The sequence below is a fragment of the Zalophus californianus genome, chromosome 7 (genome assembly GCF_009762305.2).
Source record: "Zalophus californianus isolate mZalCal1 chromosome 7, mZalCal1.pri.v2, whole genome shotgun sequence".
Classification (NCBI taxonomy): domain Eukaryota; kingdom Metazoa; phylum Chordata; class Mammalia; order Carnivora; family Otariidae; genus Zalophus; species Zalophus californianus.
In genome coordinates this window covers 98,373,836-98,392,844 of record NC_045601.1, presented here as the reverse complement: position 1 = coordinate 98,392,844, position 19,009 = coordinate 98,373,836, and the positions used below count along the sequence as shown (strand labels likewise).

Sequence of the window (19,009 nt, the reverse complement as noted above, 5' to 3'; positions counted from 1 at the left end):
TAGACTACGATCTGTGCCTTCTTCTATATGTAAATTATATTTTAATACTTTTTTACAGTATCCCATATGATTCTACTTGTTAAGTTTCCCCCAAAAGGCAAAACCAAACTATTGCTTAGTAGTACATGCAAAGGTAGTAAAATATAAAAAGCCAGTCAATTACCTTTCAAATGCAGGAAAGGGTTTAAGATCAGGAGTGGGTGAGATTAGGGGCTCCTATCAGGGGACCTTGATTTACCGAACTAACAGGAAGTTCTATTTCTTGGCCTGAAGGGTGCTTACATAGCCTTTGCTTTAGAACTCTGCTAAACCGAACATTTAAGTTTTATGCACTTAGAAAAAAAACTAAGTAGATTCAACCCAATCTAAAAGTCTATCAATAGGGGACTAGTTAAATTAATTATAATACAGTCATGGAATGTATTCTGTACCATTAAAAATGAGGCAACTAGGGGTGCCTGGGTGGCTCAGCTGGTTAAGCATCTGCCTTTGGCTCAGGTCACCATCTCCAGATCCTGGGATTGAGCCCTTCGCTGGGCTCCCTGCTCAGCGGGGAGTCTGCTTCTGCTTCTCCCTCTGCTCAACCCCCCACTTGTGCTCTCTCTCAAACAAATAAAATCTGTAAAACAGAAATGAGGCAACTATATGCTTATAAGATCCTATACGCTTAAAAGGACCTGATGCCCAGATTGTGTCCTCAAATGACAAAAGCTATGCTAGAAATGAATCTGGTATGATTACACACACACACGCACACACACACGCACGTGCACACACACACACACACAGAATACCTCTACCTCTAGAAGAATAGACAAGAAATGAGGAGGAGACTGGGAACCAAATTTTGTATTATGTGCATTTGTTATTCTTCAAATAGAAAGGAAAATAACTAATTTTGGAAAATATTTGTTTATTGCACAGTTCTTTCCAGATTTTATGTCTAGGCTCACCTTTTATTGTCAAGTACTTTAGCAACGAACTGGCATTCAAATATGGCTGGCCAACCATGGCCACGTTGATTACACAAGGACTTTTCGGAGCTAATTTTTCTTAAGCACCTACTAGGAACTTGGCACTGAGTTAGGCACTATAAAAACAAAGGTAAATGGAACAAAAATCTAAGCCTTCGTGGAAGGGGAAGGCAGTGAGGAAAAGGAAGAGTGAGAAGGAAGAAGAGCAGGAGGCCATTTGGCACCATGGGGATTTTTCTTCCTGCAGCCATTTAGTCTTGGTCTTTGTCTTAGACGGAATCAGGTCACAGTCCTTGTCATCAACCAGAAAACACATAGTTCACGAACGAATCCCACAGGTTTAATACTAGGCAACACATTAAATACCTCAGTGGTAGAATCTTCATCTTTCTACACCTCTGAAGCTCTTTTATCCGTTACCCCTGTTGCTTCAGCTTCAGCTTCCCAGAAGGCAGAGCTGAGATCCTAGTAGGTGGGCTCTTCACATCTCTGCTGTTTGATAGGATTCAAGGACAATGTAACAGACACTGCAGTGGAGGTGCTGAGAGCCCCAAGTAATGTGGGGGGAAAAAAGCAGAGGACATTTCCTGCCACAGACCAGACAAGTTTCCATTCCTCACTAGGGATGGGAGGACTGGAATGGAGGAGGACCCACATTACTTGTGTGAGGAAGTCTTGCCTTCTGCTTGTTGCCATGGTTCCGATTTACCTGTGGTTATGTTTTGAAAACTCTTTCCCAAAGAAATTCTTTCAGCCATTTCCTGAAACAGTTTTTTTTGAATGGTTGTAAAAAATCTGGGTCATCTTTTTTTTTCTTCCAGTTTTATTGATATAATTAACATATAACATTGTATAAGTTTAAGATGTACAACGTAATGACCCGATATATGTATATACTGCCAAATTTTTACCACAATAAGCTAATGTCCATTGTTTCACAGAGTTACAAACTTTTTCCCTTGTCATAAGAACATTTAATATCTACTCTCTCAGCAACTTTCAAATATACAACACAATACTGTTAACCAGAGTCATGTTGTACATTACATCTCCAGAACTTAATTTATCTTAAAACTGGAAGTTTGTATCTTTTGACTGCCTTCACCAAATTCCCCCCCCCCCACCCCTCCCCACCTCCCACCTCTGGCAACCCCGACCTGATCTGTTTCTATGAGTTTGGGTTTTTTTAGATTCCACGTGTAAGTGAGATCACACAGTATTTGTCTTTTTCTGTCTGACTTATTTCACTTAGCATAATGCCCTCAAGGTGCATCCATGTTGTAGCAAAGGTTAAGATATCCTCGCTTTTGTGAGGCTGAGTAATAGTCCATTGTCTGTGTGTGTGTGTGCACGCGTGCACACACACACACACACACACACAACCATATTTTCTTTATCCATTCCTCTGTTGATGGACACTTAGGTAGTTTCCATTCTTTGGCTATTGTGGATGCTGCCGCAGTGACCACGGGAGTGCAGGTAGTCCTACTGCCAATTTTCTAAGGAACCTCCATACTATTTTCCAGAGCGTCTGCACTAAATTCCATTTCCGCTAATAGTGTACAACGTTTTAGATTTGGATCATCTTAAAGGACAGAGGTTTAGAAGCATTTCACTGTTGTAGTGATCCAAACCCACGCCCCTCATTTCTTCATCAAAATCCCACTTGCGGCTCTTGCCTGCCAGTGAGTACTGATGGTGGGGATGGGAGGTGTAGGTAAGGAGAAAGGGGTCTTCCTGAGGTGAGTGGCATGTGGTAGAAGGGTAGCAGCTGTTAAAATCCACATGCATCTTCTCTTCATAAAGATCACCCCCTGGGTTTGGCCATAAGGGGTGACAGCTACTTTCGGCCGCAGGTGGCTCCACTGGAATCTGCTGGGGAAAGGGTTCTGCAGAGTTCTGGGAAGGGGAGAAGTCGTAAGGCCAGCTGGTCAGAGGGAAAGGGTAACTGGGACAACAGTTGTCATTAAGAGAATGTCTCCCCAAAGCAGTGTGTTTATTCCATGTTTGCTGATCATCGTAGTCAGAGAAGACTCCAGAAACAGGATGAAGCAGGTCCCCACTATTACAGATCCAACTACTGGACAGTTTGCATTTCTCATAGAGCTTAGTGTGGCCCAAGGTGGAAGTGTCTGCCAGATCAGTGGTTCCCCCCAAGCAATAGCTCTTGGAGAAGAATAAGCAATCATTCAGTGACTTCTGCTGGGGAGTGTTAGCTATTAAACGTCCACTGTAACTACCGGGCAATTGAACGCCTTCCTGGAAAGACCAAGTTAAAGGTAAACTTCCCCAACTTTGGGTTTCACCTGGAAGAGACTAGAAAGGAAAGTGAAAAGCTCACATTAATAAGTTAAGCAAATTGACACAACTACCACAGGCACCCAGAGTTACTCTGTACAAATAAGTGCTCTGATTTTCCTCATTCCTTACATACTTGAAGCACAAATGCACAGCACGGTTTCAGCACAAGCACTTAAAGCCTGAAAGAATCAAAGGTTGCGCCCATTTCCACTGTAAAGCCTACTAACCAGTAAGAGCTGAGTTACTCTTACCCCTTTGACTCTGAGCAGAGTGAGTGTGTTTAAAATGTTTCATCTTCAAACACAAATCTGATATGGTAACTGCCTTTATAAGAAACTTGTAAGAAACTAAGAAAAATCAAACTACAGCTTCAAAGATTTCTATTATATCCAGTATAACTCTCAGTGGATCTCTGCTTTGCTCGCTCACTCAGTCTCTCATACACACACACACACACATACACACATCATTTTCTTTCTTGACTTTTCTATTTTTTAGCATTGTTTGCAGTCTGAAAGACTAGGGTTGTTGTTGTTTTTCTCCAGCTCATGGGGATTTTGTTGAATCATAAATAGGACCTCTAGGACATGAAGTAGCAAATTTATTTCTATAAATAAAGGAAGCGTATTACCTTCCAGTTATTCACAGGGAAAGAAGCTGGCTGAGAATTAAGTGATCTGCTTGTTTATGTAACAAGAGGGTGGGGGTAGAGAGACTATGACCAGGTAGAGTGAGTGGGAGGAAATGCCCTTCATTTTGTCCCAGGGCTTTGAGAAGGGATGAGGAACCAGCCATTTGGTTTCAGGGGCTCACATGTCCCTATTAACAGACCCAAATGACATTTTTTTTCTACATAAGACACTTTTAGAACCTCTAGGGATGAACTGGCTCCATCTCTGTCCTCATGAAATGCGGAGCACTGAGCAGTAGTAAAATACCGGAATTAGCATCACTATTAAGCAGACAAACCCACAAACCTATGGTATGATGCCCATAAAGCCATAAATTTCACATCACAATTTGGCCTCTCCAACCCCCAACACTGCAGGTGTCCAGTGTTTTCAGAAACTTCCTGGTTTTTTCATCTTGGTAGAGTGTGCTTTATCTATTTAGGGGAAGAATGGAAATTTTGGAAAAAACATTTTAAAACACAAGGCTAATATTTTGCGGAGACCATTTTAGGTTCATTTCTGAACCAAAATATAAAGTGCCAAATAGAGGTTAAGTACTAATCCAAGTCTCTCCTTGTAATTGTAGTAGGGAAGATGTTTCTAAAATTATACGGAATTTAAGAGCATTTGAGAGCATGCTACAAAGATGGTAGAAATTAAGAGGAAAACCCCAGATTCCATTTCTTTTCTCTGGGGGATGCTGCCTTGTAGATGAGCCAGATGGGATGATTTTGACTTCATTTGTCAGTGGGGAAGGGACCAGGGACGTTTATTGCCCCCACCACAGGGGTGGTGAGTCGCCATATGTTTTGAACACACAGGATGACAGGTTACCTTTGTCTCTGGGCTCTCCTTCAGCTTTAAGGGGACAGAGGCAGACGCCGTGTGTACTTTCTTCATTGTTCTTCTTGCCTCGGCTTCCAGTTTGGTTTCTGGTTTTGGATGATCGTGCTCTCCCTTTGACTTACAGGAGACAAGGAGGTAAAATAAATAGCAAGATTGTACCTCACAGTGTGCTAAGTCTTACCCTGTGCCCTGCCCTGGGTGTTGCTACTGATGACTGGCACAAGACTGCATAAACCTTTTCGGCCCGTCATGTGCTTTCCTGCCTGCCTTTGTTCATGGTGCCCCTCGCCCACCTGGTGAAGTCATACTCACAACCATAAGAAGTGACACGAAGTGCTTCCTACGGTATGTGGAGGAGGCTGCAACAAACACATGATCTCACAGACTCTTCGGCACCGCCATCAGTCATGCCACCATTATTACTGCCCCAGCTTCCACAGTAGGAAAATGAAGCATGGGGAGACTCCACCAGCCAGGCAACATCCTTCCCCTGCACCCGTTGAGTGAGTGGGGAGCCAGGATTCAAAGGACGCTGGAGCTAGCTGGCCAAGCTGAGAGCTAACTATAGGATATTCGGGAATTCTGGGAGCTGGCTGGTAGCTGGAAATGAGCCATGGCAGGAACTGTTGTTATCACAGATGCTGGCCCACCCTAGCAATCGGGACATTTTCTTTTTGGAGGGCTGGTTGACTAGCACACCACTGATCTAGACCCAGGCAGTCTGCCATCAGAGGCCACACTTTATCCTGTTTATACCACCGCCCCCTCAAGTACTTCTTCATATCCACGTCTCACGTAAAACTGGGGCTCAGGGGAGTCCAGTCACATGCTGAGGTTTACAGAGCTGGTGAGAGGTCAGAGCTGGTATTCAGCCTTGGGTCTGCCGAAGCCGACCAAATGCCACAGCACTGCACTAGCCTGAGTGTGATCAGATTACTGACAGCTGCCTCCCCCAGGGAGCCCGAGGCGAGGTAGGCCGGCTCCCCTCCTGGGGCTTTAGTGCTTGGCGCCTCTGCAGAGGTGTGGGTGCAGATATTTGCTTGCCCAGAGCACGTCTCAGGGTTGGTACGTTCCCCTGTCCATCTCCTGTACGAAACGTCCCCCTGTGCTCTGTACACACTTCCTGAATTAAAGAGAAATGGCATCTCATAACTCTAACTCAAATCCAACCTGGAAGAATATGAAGCGTCCATCGTGCCTCCAGAAGTTGGTGACTGGGAAGCCCCCATGGCCTCGGCAAGGAATTAGCTTCAGAGGCCCATCACAGTTGGGACAGCGTTTCCCTGTAAGAGAGCACAGGCAGGTGACCATGCCAACTGAGTCCTGGCAGCTTGCATCTGACTCCAGGATGGCAGAGAATGGACCTGGGCACAGCATTATGGGCTCCCTTCCACCGGGCATTGCCTTTGACCTGAGGAGGCCTGGCCATCAACGCGACCCAGACCAGTCTCACACGGGGGTAGACGAAGTGGTCTCCTACAGAGTGGGTGATTTCACAGGTCAAAGGAGAGCTCTCCTGAGCAGAAAATCCCTCCCTCCGTATTTACTGAGACTTGAAATTCTTTGTAGAGAAGTGGACAGAATTCTTTCACTTCACAATTAGAATTAAGGGTCAAGGAGCCAAGTCACAGGAGAGAATGTACGTAGCCCCTAAATTCTCATTAAGGTGTAAATGACCGAGCCCAGAGTCTTTCCTGAGAGCAAGTTTCAAGACGGCTTACAAGGAAAGAACAAGAAGTAACTTGAGGTCTGAAGTGAGCAAGGCATGGGGAATGCTGGATGTATCTGTTTCACAATCCGATGACCGTGATAAAGAGAAACAAAATGAACGTGATTATGGTATGGACCTAAATGGCACAGAATGGAGTCTAATCTCAAACTTCGTCCCAATGCGCCCACTCCAGACCAAAGCATTCACTGAGCTCCGGGGGGGGCGGGGGAGGGCATTCCCCAAGATGTCAAGTGGCCAAGTGTGATCAACAACATTATCCTAGGGGCGCCTGGGTGGCTCAGTCGATTAAGCGGCTGCCTTCGGCTCAGGTCATGATCCCAGGGTCCTGGGATCCAGCACCACATCGGGCTCCCTGCTCTGCGGGAAGCCTGCTTCTCCCTCTCCCTCTGCCCGCCGCTCTGCTTACCTGTGCTCTCTGTCAAATAAATAAATAAAATCTTCAAAAAAAAACCAAAAACCAAAAAACAAAACAATCCAACGTTCTCCTAGACTTTGTGGGTGCACTGAGGAACTAATATGAGTCCCCTAAGTGACCCATCTGCTTTTGAACAGAGGCCTTGAGTCAGGTGCCTTAACCCAAGGGGGCAGTTTTGTTGGTGGGTGCCCTGAAGCATGGGGGAACCACAGGGCAGATACTGGGGGGTGAGGAGGCTGACCCTACTCACTCTGCTGCTTCTGCCGGGCTTTGTCACAGATGGCAGGTCGCAGGTAGATCTTCCGCCCCTCCTCGGCGGAGCAGTCTCGGCTGCACACCACCACGCCCAGACAGGACTTCTTGAGGATGCGTGAGTTGTGGTTGTTGGTGTTGCGCATGGCCCAGCTGCTCAGGTGCCGCTGCGCATTCCTGTCCTCTGAGCTGTAGATGTGCTTCTCATAGGAATCTGGCCATTCCTGGAACCAGTCGGTCTTTTTCACATTCTGATAGAAACACAAAGAATATCGTTATAATTTAAGCGAGAAAACACACCTGTGGGGGTGCCTGGGCGGCTCAGTGGGTTAAGCGTCTGCCTTCGGCCCTTAGGCTCAGGTCACGATCACAGGGTCCTGGGCTCGAGCCCCGCGTTGGGCTCCCTGCTCAGTGGGGAGCCTGCTTCTCCCTCTCCCGCTCCCCCCTCTTGTGCTCTCTCGCTCTCTCAAATAAATAAATACAATCTTAAAAAATAAAAACAATACAACTGTTCATAGATGTGAAGCTTGCTTTGGCACCCAAGAGCTATGGAGACCTTTGGCAAAGACCAACCAGGGTTTCATTCCAGCAGCGGGATCTGAGCACTGAGTAAGAGGACTGCTGAGTCTATGGGACGTTTGCTCCCCGGACCAAGAGGAGTTGTCATTCAGTGCCCCCCCTTCCCCCGAGTTCTACCCCAATGATGTTTCTCTAGCCCTTGGTGAGAAGACTTACTGACCATTTCTCACAAAGAATTTTTGAGGGTGAAGTAATATGATTGTGCTCTTACACAATCACAGTGGAAAACACTGTGGCAGGGTAGTGAGATAATGTCTCATACCACACCGTAGTTACCCTATTGGGAAGGCGAAGGGTTTATGTGGTCACCGGAGCTGAGCAGTGGGAAAACTGGAGACCCCGGGTTTGGGAGGGTTCTGACAGCCACTTTCTCCCCTGGGGAGATCTTCTTCCTTTTTCTCTACTTCCAGATCCATGGGCCTCCAGCAAGGCAGGGGGAAGGAAGAGTTTACTTTGGCTGGAAAGTTCTATGTTCTTGCCTAGCACTCGCACTATTCCCTGTGCGTGAACATCTAAGCTCTCCTTAAAAAGATCATCAGTACAATCAATCCTTTGTTGTTGGGCTTTCTGTGCTTCTGTTTCTTCATCTGTAGAATAGGGATAATGAGAACCAAGTGTGGTTCTGAGAATACGATAATATATAAAAAATACTTAGCACAGCACCTAGCATGGAATAAGCTCTCAATAAATGTTTGTCACTGATGTTGAGGCTCACGTTCCTTAGGCCCTTTGGTGTATAGATCCTGCATTTGACAGTTCCTGCTTCATTCTCAAGAATGACAATCATTAAGTAGTCTCCATACTCAAACTTAGGTTGTGTCCATCCCCACAGCCTCTAGAGACCAGGCATCATAGAAGAACATTTTTCATCAAAGAGATTCTAGAAGGTCAGAGAGAAGATTCTAGAAGGTCCAGAAGGAGAGATCAGGGTGCTTTCCTTTTGATTCCCCAACAAGAAAGCCAGGCACAGAATACTGGGGGGAGGGAGACAATCTAGAAGGAAAAGAGAAAACATCAACATCAGGATGGAAGGGCAGCATGGGGAAGTTGGTGTTTATTGAGTTAGATTTCAAGTTTAAAATGTGCCAAAGAAGTTTTTAACATGAGACTCTGGGCAAGTGACTGTCTCTGAAGCCTCATTTTGCTCTTTTCCAAAACGGACATAATGATAAAATATTCTTCAAAAAAGTACCATGAAGAGCAGATGTGCTGTAAATTCTAAGTCTGATATAATGATAGTTGCCATTTGAATGGCATGTCGTGGGAACTAAGGTGGATCTGAGGAACCATAAGTGAGGTAGAGATAGTGCTACTTAACAGTTAAGAGCTGGGGTCTGCAACGTAGGGCCCATGGGTCAAATCCAGCCCACTGCCTTTTTTTTTTTTTGGTAAATAAAGTTTTATTAGAACACAGCCATGCTCATTCATTTTAGTGTTGTCTATGCATACTTTACACTACTACAGCAGAGCCGAGTCATTGTAGCTGAGACTGGATGGCCCATAACACTGAAAATATTGACTATCTGGTAAGATTTGTCTCAGGCAGGCCCCTTCCTGCTTCCCTCCCCCCCCCCCCACCTTTTCTATTCTTTTCCTTCTGACCTAAGGCTCTAAACAATGCCCTCTTGTTTTCTGTGGTCACAGAAAGGTCATGGCAAGCATAATAATTTATCTTCTGAAAAAAGAAAAATGCAGGTTAAAACGCTAAAACGTGGACCTTTAACAATTTGGATTGTAAGACCCGCCTGGTGCATTTAAAGAACTCAAACACAAAGCACAGCCGCCTGGGTAGCAGAGACAAGGGCAACAGACTTGAAGAAAAGTAGAGATTTTCATTTTCAAGGTGAGGGGGCCCTGCAGGCTGGTCAGTGCCATCAATCCCATGAACCAGGAAGTGGGGAAGGTGTATGTGAGTGTCTCAGATGGTCAGAGGAAGAAATTATCTCCACCGTCTTTTTTCCCCCCAGTTTTCTCTCAGTTTTATGTATTATTTTGATCTCCCGTTGAAGCTTCCTCTTTGACTTATGGATTATTTACAAATATATTGTTTAGTTTCCGTGTATTTTCAGATTTTCCTATTGCCTTTCACCATTAATTTCTAGTTTGGTTCCACTACAGTTGGAGAACACTGTATTTTCAATTATTTTAACATTGTTGAGGTTTGTTTTAGGGCTTACAGTATTTTCTTTTCTTTTTAAGAAATATTTTATTTATTTATTTTTTAAGTAGGCTCCACACCCAATGTGGGGCTTGGACTCACAACCCTGAGATTAAGAGTCACATTCTCAATCTACTAAACCAGCCAGGTGCTCCAGGGTTTATAATATTTTCTACATTTGACTGTCTTTTTTTCTTCTTCTTCTTTATTTGTTTTTTGTTTTGTTTTGTTTTAGTAGCCTCTATACCAGTGTGGGGCTTGAATCCGAGATCCCTAGATCAAGAGTCGCATGCTCTTCTGACTGAGCCAGCCAGGTTTCCCTACATTTGACCATCTTTTAAGCCTTTTTTTTTTTTCCCCAGCAGCCTCTTCATTGTCAGGCTACATTTCCAGTCCCATCAGTAATGCAGTAATAATTTTGACAACGTATTAACTTGAGAAAATTCCTAGGAGTAAATGTGTTCTTATCAAGCTCTTCTCTATGCCCAATCTTTTGAGATTTGGATGCTTAGTGGAATCTTTGGCAATGTTTGACATTGAAATTAAGACAAAACCCAGATTCCCATAATGCAAAGGAACCCAGGTGTCGAATGAATGATAGTGATTTCTGAAAGCCTTGTAAATTCAAGGCATCAGAGAGGTAACATTTAAAAAGAAAGAATAATCATTTCTTAATCTTCTTTAGCAGATCTCCATAAAATAGTTTCTTCTTTTCTGATCTTGTGTTTATTTTAATTTCTAACTTTTCATGAGTAACTTTGTTTTTCCTCTCGGTTAAGAAGTTTATAATTTAAAGGGAATATTCTTCAGGTTTCCAACAGGTAAATCTAATGAATTTATATCTTATAATCTCATGGGTAACATCACTGGGGTTTTAATTAACATTTCTATGATTTCTGTAATTTTTTTACTAAGAGACCTAATCCTCTAACTCACTCAAAATCTTTGCAACTCCATGAAATCCCAGAGCACCCAACCTCCCTTATTCTGCTTTACTTAACTACTTAAAGTTCTAATGGGGTCCCTTAAAAATTAAATATATACTATTACATAAAATAAAATGTAAATGAAAATGAAAAATTTAAAATAAGGTATGAAAAACACCTACATTACCAAGTTATTATATTAGAATTGATTTCACATAGAATATAATCCACTCACATATAAAGCAGTTATCTGTAGGTTTTCTTTAATGCTAGGAATAGCTTAATTCTTTATAAATAAATGTTTCCAAATAAAACAGGGAGAGCAAACAGATACACCTTTAAGTAAATCAGATAGAGGGAAAAAATGAGATGTTACTTATGGAACACAGGAAAAACAATTCAACCAGCATTTTGGTATCTATACACATTTTCAGGAACTTATCTCTTCTGGGCCAACTAGAAACAAACCCCAAGTGTTATCAAAGGAAGAAATTCAACTCAACAAAATGCTTTTGAGTTAACTCAAGAGTGACTCCTTAGGCTAATACTGCAATTTCCTACCTTTGTTAAAGGGTCAAAATTCAAAACAAAAATGTCCTTATTTGCTCAGACAACACTAAGGTGGGCCAGGGTACTCCAGTTTTCCAAACTCTCCATCGCTTGCCTCTCTACTCTTCTTTCTTCCCTTTTCCACTCTACCCGGCTAAGCAAGGGACCTTCCGGCAGGCACCCAGAAGAGTTTCTCCTACCACAGATGCAGTAATGTCCCCACCCCATCTCACCAGGAGCACGGGGTGGGAGAATAATTCTGGCTCCAGTAGTGGAGATTCAACGACCAAGGGAGCCCAATATAGGTGGAGCTGTCCCAGGAAGTTCAAATGACCTTGAGATCAAGGGGAACGCCGGCAAGGAGGACAAAATCATAGGTGTACCTGTCAGACCAACAACAATGTGACCTGATCATGCAGGCAGATAATAATTGCAAGAAATCCAGAATCTGGTTTACCTGTTAGCTCTTTAGCACCAAGACACATCTAATTACTCCTTCTGGCTCATTGTGATTTACATTTACCCACATGAACTCACTGAAAGAGCTCAAAGATTCACCTTCACTTATAAGTTTGAGGCCAAGTCAACCTTGCTGGCTAAAATCATGGTCCAGGGATTAACTAATTGGAGACATGGCTTCTTTGTGGTTGACTCAGCAGGTTTTAGGTTGACCTGTATTTATGTTTAGCCTATGTATTTTTTTTTTTTTATCTTTTCTCTATAGAAGAATGTACTTAAACCTTGGACTTTGGGGAGTTAATGTCTTGGTGTGGCTTTGGCCATGGATTTTTTTTTTTTTTTAAGTAAGCTCTATGCCCAACATGGGGCTTGAATTTATAACCCTGAGATCCAGAGTTGCATGTTCTACTGACTGAGCCAGCCAGGCGTCCCTGGCCACAAGTCTAATCTGAAAACTACTCATGCTTAGGAACAAAATGACTCAGGGTTTGTCTGCTGTGGTGCTTTTGGAACACTACGTACTTGTACTCAGAGAGACTGTCTGGTGTGAGGAACAGAGCAGGTGCTCTTAGTGCCCTGCTGAGGTGGGTACTAGTACTACTTAGGAAGATAAAGGAGTGATTCTCTCCCCAGTTTTCCAACAAGAAAAAGAAAAAAAGCACTTTCTTAGGTATTCAAGGCTGTCAAGAGTTACAGTATTAATGAAGACTGTGACCCTTTCCAGGAACTTGTAATAAACATTTTGAATGTAGGGAAGACTAAACCAACACCAGACATTTGCTGCTTGGGCCAGGCAAACCCTAAAGCAATTATATTTGCATCTTTAAAATGAAAATGTAATTTAAGGTGAATAAAAAGGGAAAGCAAACTGGTGTACGTTGGCCTGGAATAGAGATTTTTATCAATGGTGGTTTTGAGCAAGTTGAGTGCCTGTGGATTGGGGCTGGCTCCCTGGGGGCTGGATTACGGGGGGGAAAGGGTGTCAAAATAACCACACGTTAGAGGAGGGACCAGAAACAAGTGAAAGGAAGATTTATAGAGATATAACATGCAGATGAAAGGAGGAGGAAGCCCACATGAAACAAATAGAGGGGAGGGATGGCTTAGTCAGGGCCAAGTGGACTCTGAGCCCCAGATCCAATCATGATGCTGTCCGGCCCCAAAAGCGTAATGGCTGCCAGCTTCCTGGAAAATAACTGAATCCTCTTGGGATACCCTGCTTCCAAACCACCTTTCCAGCCAGTAGCCTCCCCCACCTCCCTGCTGTCCCTGCTGAATGCCTGTGCACAAGCTCCCGCAAATGTAGAGGCTGAATAGCCTTTGGACTCTGGTGCCCTGCTCTGCTTTGACGGTCTTGTTTGCTCCCTTTCCCTGCCCTAATCCTTTTACATTTTACAAGGCACTGCTCCGAGAAAGCCCTTTGCCAGAAGCTCTGCCTTGCTTCCCATGTCCAAGGCACGCTGTATTACATACTTCCTCTTACAAGGACCTCCAGCATTTTTCTGCATGACATAGTTCTCCGTGCAGGCATGGACCTTGCTCCATTTGCCCAAAAGATCATGAGCCCTTCCATTGAAGTTATCATAGCTTAATGGTCCCTGTATCCCCAGAGCTTGCTGTAGTGTCTGGCACATTCTAGTCACTCAGAAATGTTTGGTGTCCTTTTTTTTTTTTTTAAATTTAATTTATTTATTTGAGAGAGAGAGAGCATGCAAGCAGGGGAGGGGCAGAGGGAGAGGGAGAGAGGGAATCCCAAGCATGTTCTGTGCTCAGTGCGGGACTCGACCTCCCAACCCTGAGATCATGACCTGAGCTGAAATCAAGAGTCAGACGCTTAACCGACTGAGCCACCCAGGCGCCCCATGAAACGCTTGATGTCTTAATGAGGAGATCAGCATTCACTGTTGCCAAAAATTAACCCATAAATCGTGACATGTCTGAGATGTATAAGGGGCTATGGAATTTTAGGGAATGGGACATGCAATCAGCATTCGGGGCCCATCTTGAAACTTGAAGCATGTGAGTGGATTAGCAGGAAAGAAATGGGTCTACAAGTTGCCAGAATTTGCCTACACATTGTGGAAGTAGTCATCCTGGCAAGAACACAGAATTATGAAAAACAAACTCTAAATTTCTTGTATGAAATTTACAACAATAACAAGCAATTGCATTTGATCCTTCAAATCAGATTTTTTTTGGTGCCCAAACAGGTAGTCTAAGGAACATTAACCGCCTGAGGGGCTCCAAAGAGAGAGCTCCAGGGTCAAAAACAAGTCAGAGCCGCAGTGCCTGACAAGCCTCCTCTTGGGAGCACCGCCAACATATACACGGATGGAAGTCTCCACGTCTGCAGCAGAGAACTCTGTTTAACTTTGTTGAACCTAGTGTTTCTGTTTTTCTTTCTCTATAATATCGACAAAAATACCATGTCACTTGTACTCTGCAGAACATACTTTGGGAAACATTGTCCTAAGCAGCTTGCATAAGGAATTACTATTTTCCTTTTACCGAGGAGGTAACGGAGACTTAAAATCCTTTTGTTTAAAGCCACACAGATTCTAAGCAGTGGAGCCATCCACTAATGAATTCCACATTGATCAACTGCTGTTAATATATGCCAGGTATTGTGTTAGCACGGCGGACAGTTCCAGAAGGCAGGCTGCCTTCCTAATCTCAGGTCACAGAATGCCTAGGCTGGTGAGTGCAACCACCTCATTACCAGAAGAGGAAATGGAGTCTCAGTAAAGGTAAACAACTCCCTAAGGCTTTACAGATTAAAAAGAGGCAGAACTGGAATTCCAAGCCAGGGTTTTGTCCCCATACCCTGGCTTACACAGTGCAACCTCTCAGCCTCGTAATACTCACAACCAGATATACTCCCAAGATACACAACCTAATTAGCTTGGAAATCTTTTCAAGACCCTTTTATTTTGCATCTCAACTGGTTCTTGATACGATTCCAGAGCCAGCATAAACCCAGATCAGGATGGTGATGTCTCTGCTCAGAAAATATTAAAGGGATACGGCACCTTTTTTTTTTTTTTTTTGAGAGAGACAGTGAGAGAAGAGTACACATGAGCGGGGGCGGGGGGGGGGGGGCGCGCAGACAGAGAATCTTAAGCAGGCTCCACACCCAGCGCAGTCCGACGCGGGGCTCAACGTGGGGCTTGATCTCACAACCCTGAGATCACGACCCCAGCCAAAACCAAGAATCAGGGGCCTAAATGACTGAGCCACCCAGGTACCCCAAGGGACACTGCACTTCTAATCATTTCCTTGGCCTATTTACAAGGGCACTTGAGTTATTTCCATGAGCAATTAAACTTTTTGATTAACTATAAATGATACATTTTCAAAATTGCACTGTGTATTTTTGTTGTAAATTTCTGAATTTAATGTCTTGGGTAGCTGTGAATGCTTTTGTTTTTGGAAATTCATGTTGGAAAATCAACTTTCATGAGCCCTGAGTTTTCCTCCAGAGAAGTGGTGCTTCCTTTCTTTTGTCTACAGATCTGATGAATGATATGGATCCTCTGTCCCAGAAAAAAATGCATGTTAGTACACGGTGTTACCATTTCAGAAGGTTCTCAAACCCCATTAAAACCCCTGCTCTAGGATGTGAAACTGCGAATCTTCCTTGTACTTGTTTATTTCTACTCTTGATGTTTAGGTTACCCAGCAGCTACTTGTGAGCTACAATCATGAAATTAGGAATAGGCAGCAATATAGGCCCCTGAGCCAGGTATAACTAAAATGTACCTTAAAGGGCGCCTGCGTGGCTCAGTTGGTTAAGCGACTGCCTTCGGCTCGGGTCGTGATCCTGGAGTCCCGGGATCGAGTCCCGTGTCGGGCTCCCTGCTTGGCGGGGAGCCTGCTTCTCCCTCTGACCCTCTCCCCTCTCATGTACTCTCTCTCTCTCATTCTCGCTCTCTCAAATAAATAAATCTTAAAAAAAAAAAAGTACCTTAAAGTTTCCCCTAAAACAGCTACAGCAATCATAAACCAATTAACAGCAACCATAAAGGGGCACCTGGGTGGCTCAGGTCATGATCCCGTGTATCCTGGGATAGAGCTCTGCATGGGTCTCCCTGCTTAGCAGGGAGCCTGTTTCTCCCTCTCCCTCTGCCCCTCCCTACTGCTTGTGCTCTCTCTCTCTCTCAAATGAATAAAATCTAAAAAAAAAAAAAAAAAAAAAGAGCAACTATAAGGACAAATCCCTACAATAGATATTTATATGATTCAGCTCTGGTTTATTTAACCACCTTCACTGAGTGGAAAGCAGGGTATGCTTTGTGTTTTCCAGCTCTTCCAAGATCTACTGAGAGGTAACGTAGGCAGGAATTTAAGAGAAACAAAAGAGTATCTTCAGGGCGCCTGGGTGGCTCAGTCGTTAAGCGTCTGCCTTCAGCTTGGATCGTGATCCCAAGGTCCTGGGATTGAGCCCCATGTCTGGTTCCCTGCTCCACGGGGAGCCTGCTTCTCCCTCTCCCTTTGCCTCTCCCCCTGCTTGTGCTCTTTCTCGTGATCTCTGTCACTATCTGTCTCTCTCTATCAAATAAATAAATAAAATCTTTGGAAAAAAAAAAGAAAGAAAATCTTCACTAGAGTGCAATTTGGAATGATCTGGAAGTCTTCATTAGAATGAAATCAGGAGTGGTTATAAATCAAGACTGTGGGAATCTCATTTCTTCTGCCGTGCCTTGGAAAATCCAAATTTCTTGTTCCCCAGAATCAGGCAGACTAGCTTGACCTTTCCATTACACGGTACTGGTGATCTCCAGTCAGCCTTCTCAACACCCCTTCCAACAACTTCCAATGAAAACACATCCCTTGAATGCCAGAAAGGGAGCCAGGGGAGGTCAGTTTTAAACAACTAATATTTTCCACCAAATTAAGAGTTAAAAAGTCAAATGCCAAAAAAGAAGGTAAAGAAAATATGAAATGCATTACTTACAAAAGTTCTAGAAGAGCTGCTCTATCCCACAAGAGCACTATCATTTGCACATTCCAGTTACAGATTTAATTTAAAACCATTATTATATTGGGGCGCCTGGGTGGCTCAGTTGTTTAAGCGACTGCCTTTGGCTCGGGTCATGCATGATCCTGGCGTCCCAGGATCGAGTCCTGCATCGGGCTCCCTGCTTCTCCCTCTGACCACCCCCACCATGCTCTCTCTCTCTCATTCTCTCTCTCTCAGATAAATAAATAAAAATCTTCAAAAAAAAAATAAAAAAATAAAACCATTACTATATAGCAAATAAGACTGTATGGGAATTTGTGCACTGTGCAGAGTCAATCTATTGGCAAATACCTTATCATGGACTTTATTCTACCAGCTAGCTAGGGTGGGTACAACAGAAGCCAAGTCAAATTTTGAAAGAGAAGGGAAGTAGCATTTTCTTTGTTTCAGTCTTTAACTGTTGTGGGGCGGAGGGTGTGGTGTCTGATAGGTAAAAACCTGCTTGAATTCTAGGTAATGGCATCTCCTCTTAAAATTCCTCAGTTGGATGCCCAGCTGAAGCTCTGCAGGAGAGGAATTTACCCAGCTTGGACCTTCACCAATTTCCTTCCAGATTTTAGCAAGTTAAGGCTTCACAGTCAAATGCTGAAGGCAGATTGTTATGTAAGTACATACCTGTGGCAGTTTCATATCATTAATATCCCAGCTTAACATCTCCTTGTCCTCAGAATCAAAGTCTTCAGGCTCCATGACAGTCAGGTCACCCATAGGTTTCTGCCTGTCCAATCCCGCAGAAGTGGTGGAGAATTTTCCTTTCAAAGGTGTTCCCTACCGTTGGATCAATCCACTCTTGACTCAAGCAGCTTAGACCTGGAGACTGTTTTCTGACACTAAAAAATAAGTGATAGTAATACTGACCGTTAAAGAGATAAAAATCAGTACTTGACTGCCAGAAAAACCTGTTTCATTGACATTTTTGCAAGCACCAACAGACAAAATAAAAACGCAATGTATAAGTCATTAGTGATCTTGTGGCAATAAAGCTTGACCACGGGGAATCAGAAGCACCCATGATCCTTGGGTTGGGGCTGCCTTTCTCCCTTCTAGGCCCAGGCTGGAAAAGCCGGAGTAGGGACCATTGTCACCTGCAGCCAATGGTTGGTTAGAACATTGTCCTCCATATACCTTGGGGCAAGAGGGAGAGCTAGCTTGGAGGTGTTTTCATGGATATACCTTTGTACAGTGGCTAATATGTGGTTCAAGTTACAAGTGGGAAACATCACAACCAAATATATCTCGAAGTATTTTTTAAATCTAAATTGCCACAAAGATTAATTTGTATCTCCTCAATAAATCCAGTGTGTACTCTGTATCTTCAAATATTATCAGTGGATATCCTCAAATCAGATTCCCTCTAAAACCTTGGCATTATTGACACTTTGGACCTGGTAATTTTTTTTTTTTTAAGATTTTATTAATTTATTTGACAGAGAGAGACACAGCGAGAGAGGGAACACAAGCAGAGGGAGTGGGAGAGGGAGAAGCAGGCTTCCGGCCGAGCGGGGAGCCCGATGCGGGGCTCGATCCCAGGACCCTGGGATCATGACCTGCGCCGAAGGCAGACGCCTAACAACTGAGCCACCCAGGCGCCCCTGGACCTGGTAATTTTTTGCTGTGGGAGGTTATCTTGTGCACTGTAGAACGTTTAGCAGCATCATTGGTCTCTGACCATTAAGTGTCAGTAGCAATGCATCCTTTTGTTGTGACAATAAAAATGTCTCCAGACATGGCCAAATGTCCCCTGGCGGGGGCAAAACTCCTTGAGAACTACTACTTTAGAATAGTATTTCTTCAAGGCAGAGGATCATAGGGGAAGAGAGGAAAAAATGAAACAAGAAGAAACCAGAGAGGGAGACAAACCATAAGAGACTCTCAACGTCAGGAAACAAACTGAGGGTTGCTGGAGGGGAGAGGGGTGGGGTGATGGGGTAGCTGGGTGATGGATACTGGGAAGGGTTTGAGCTATGGTGAGTGCTGTGAGTTTTGTAAGACTGATGAATCACAGACCTGTACCCATGAAACAAATAATACATTATATGTTAATAATAAAATAAAATAAAAAATGTTATAAAATAAAAAAAATAAAAAGTGTTTCTTGACTTTAACTCAAAGCACCCTCAAGGCTTT

General features: G+C 43.8%; 1 protein-coding gene across 1 annotated transcript; it reads right to left on the bottom strand.

Moving 5' to 3' along the window:
* Window positions 1-2,555: 2,555 nt before the first annotated feature.
* Window positions 2,556-17,572, bottom strand: GCM1 (glial cells missing transcription factor 1). Its single transcript, XM_027603444.1, has 5 exons — window positions 17,498-17,572; window positions 7,190-7,442; window positions 5,963-6,075; window positions 4,781-4,909; window positions 2,556-3,290 (listed from the first exon to the last, which is right to left on the bottom strand). The coding sequence occupies exons 1-5, from the start codon at window positions 17,570-17,572 to the stop codon at window positions 2,556-2,558; spliced, it is 1,305 nt and encodes a 434-aa protein (XP_027459245.1).
* Window positions 17,573-19,009: the final 1,437 nt, after the last annotated feature.

What these genes read in the sequence shown, in the direction of transcription:
- GCM1 (XM_027603444.1), bottom strand. Translation starts at nt 17,572, where the DNA reads ATGGAGCCTGAAGACTTTGATTCTGAGGACAAGGAGATGTTAAGCTGG. An exon ending in ATGATATGAAACTGCCACAG is followed by an intron (nt 7,443 to 17,497) that starts GTATGTACTTAC and finishes TGTTTCTATCAG; the next exon opens with AATGTGAAAAAGACCGACTG. An exon ending in AGGAGAGCCCAGAGACAAAG is followed by an intron (nt 3,291 to 4,780) that starts GTAACCTGTCAT and finishes TTTCCTTTCTAG; the next exon opens with TCTCTTCCAGGTGAAACCCA.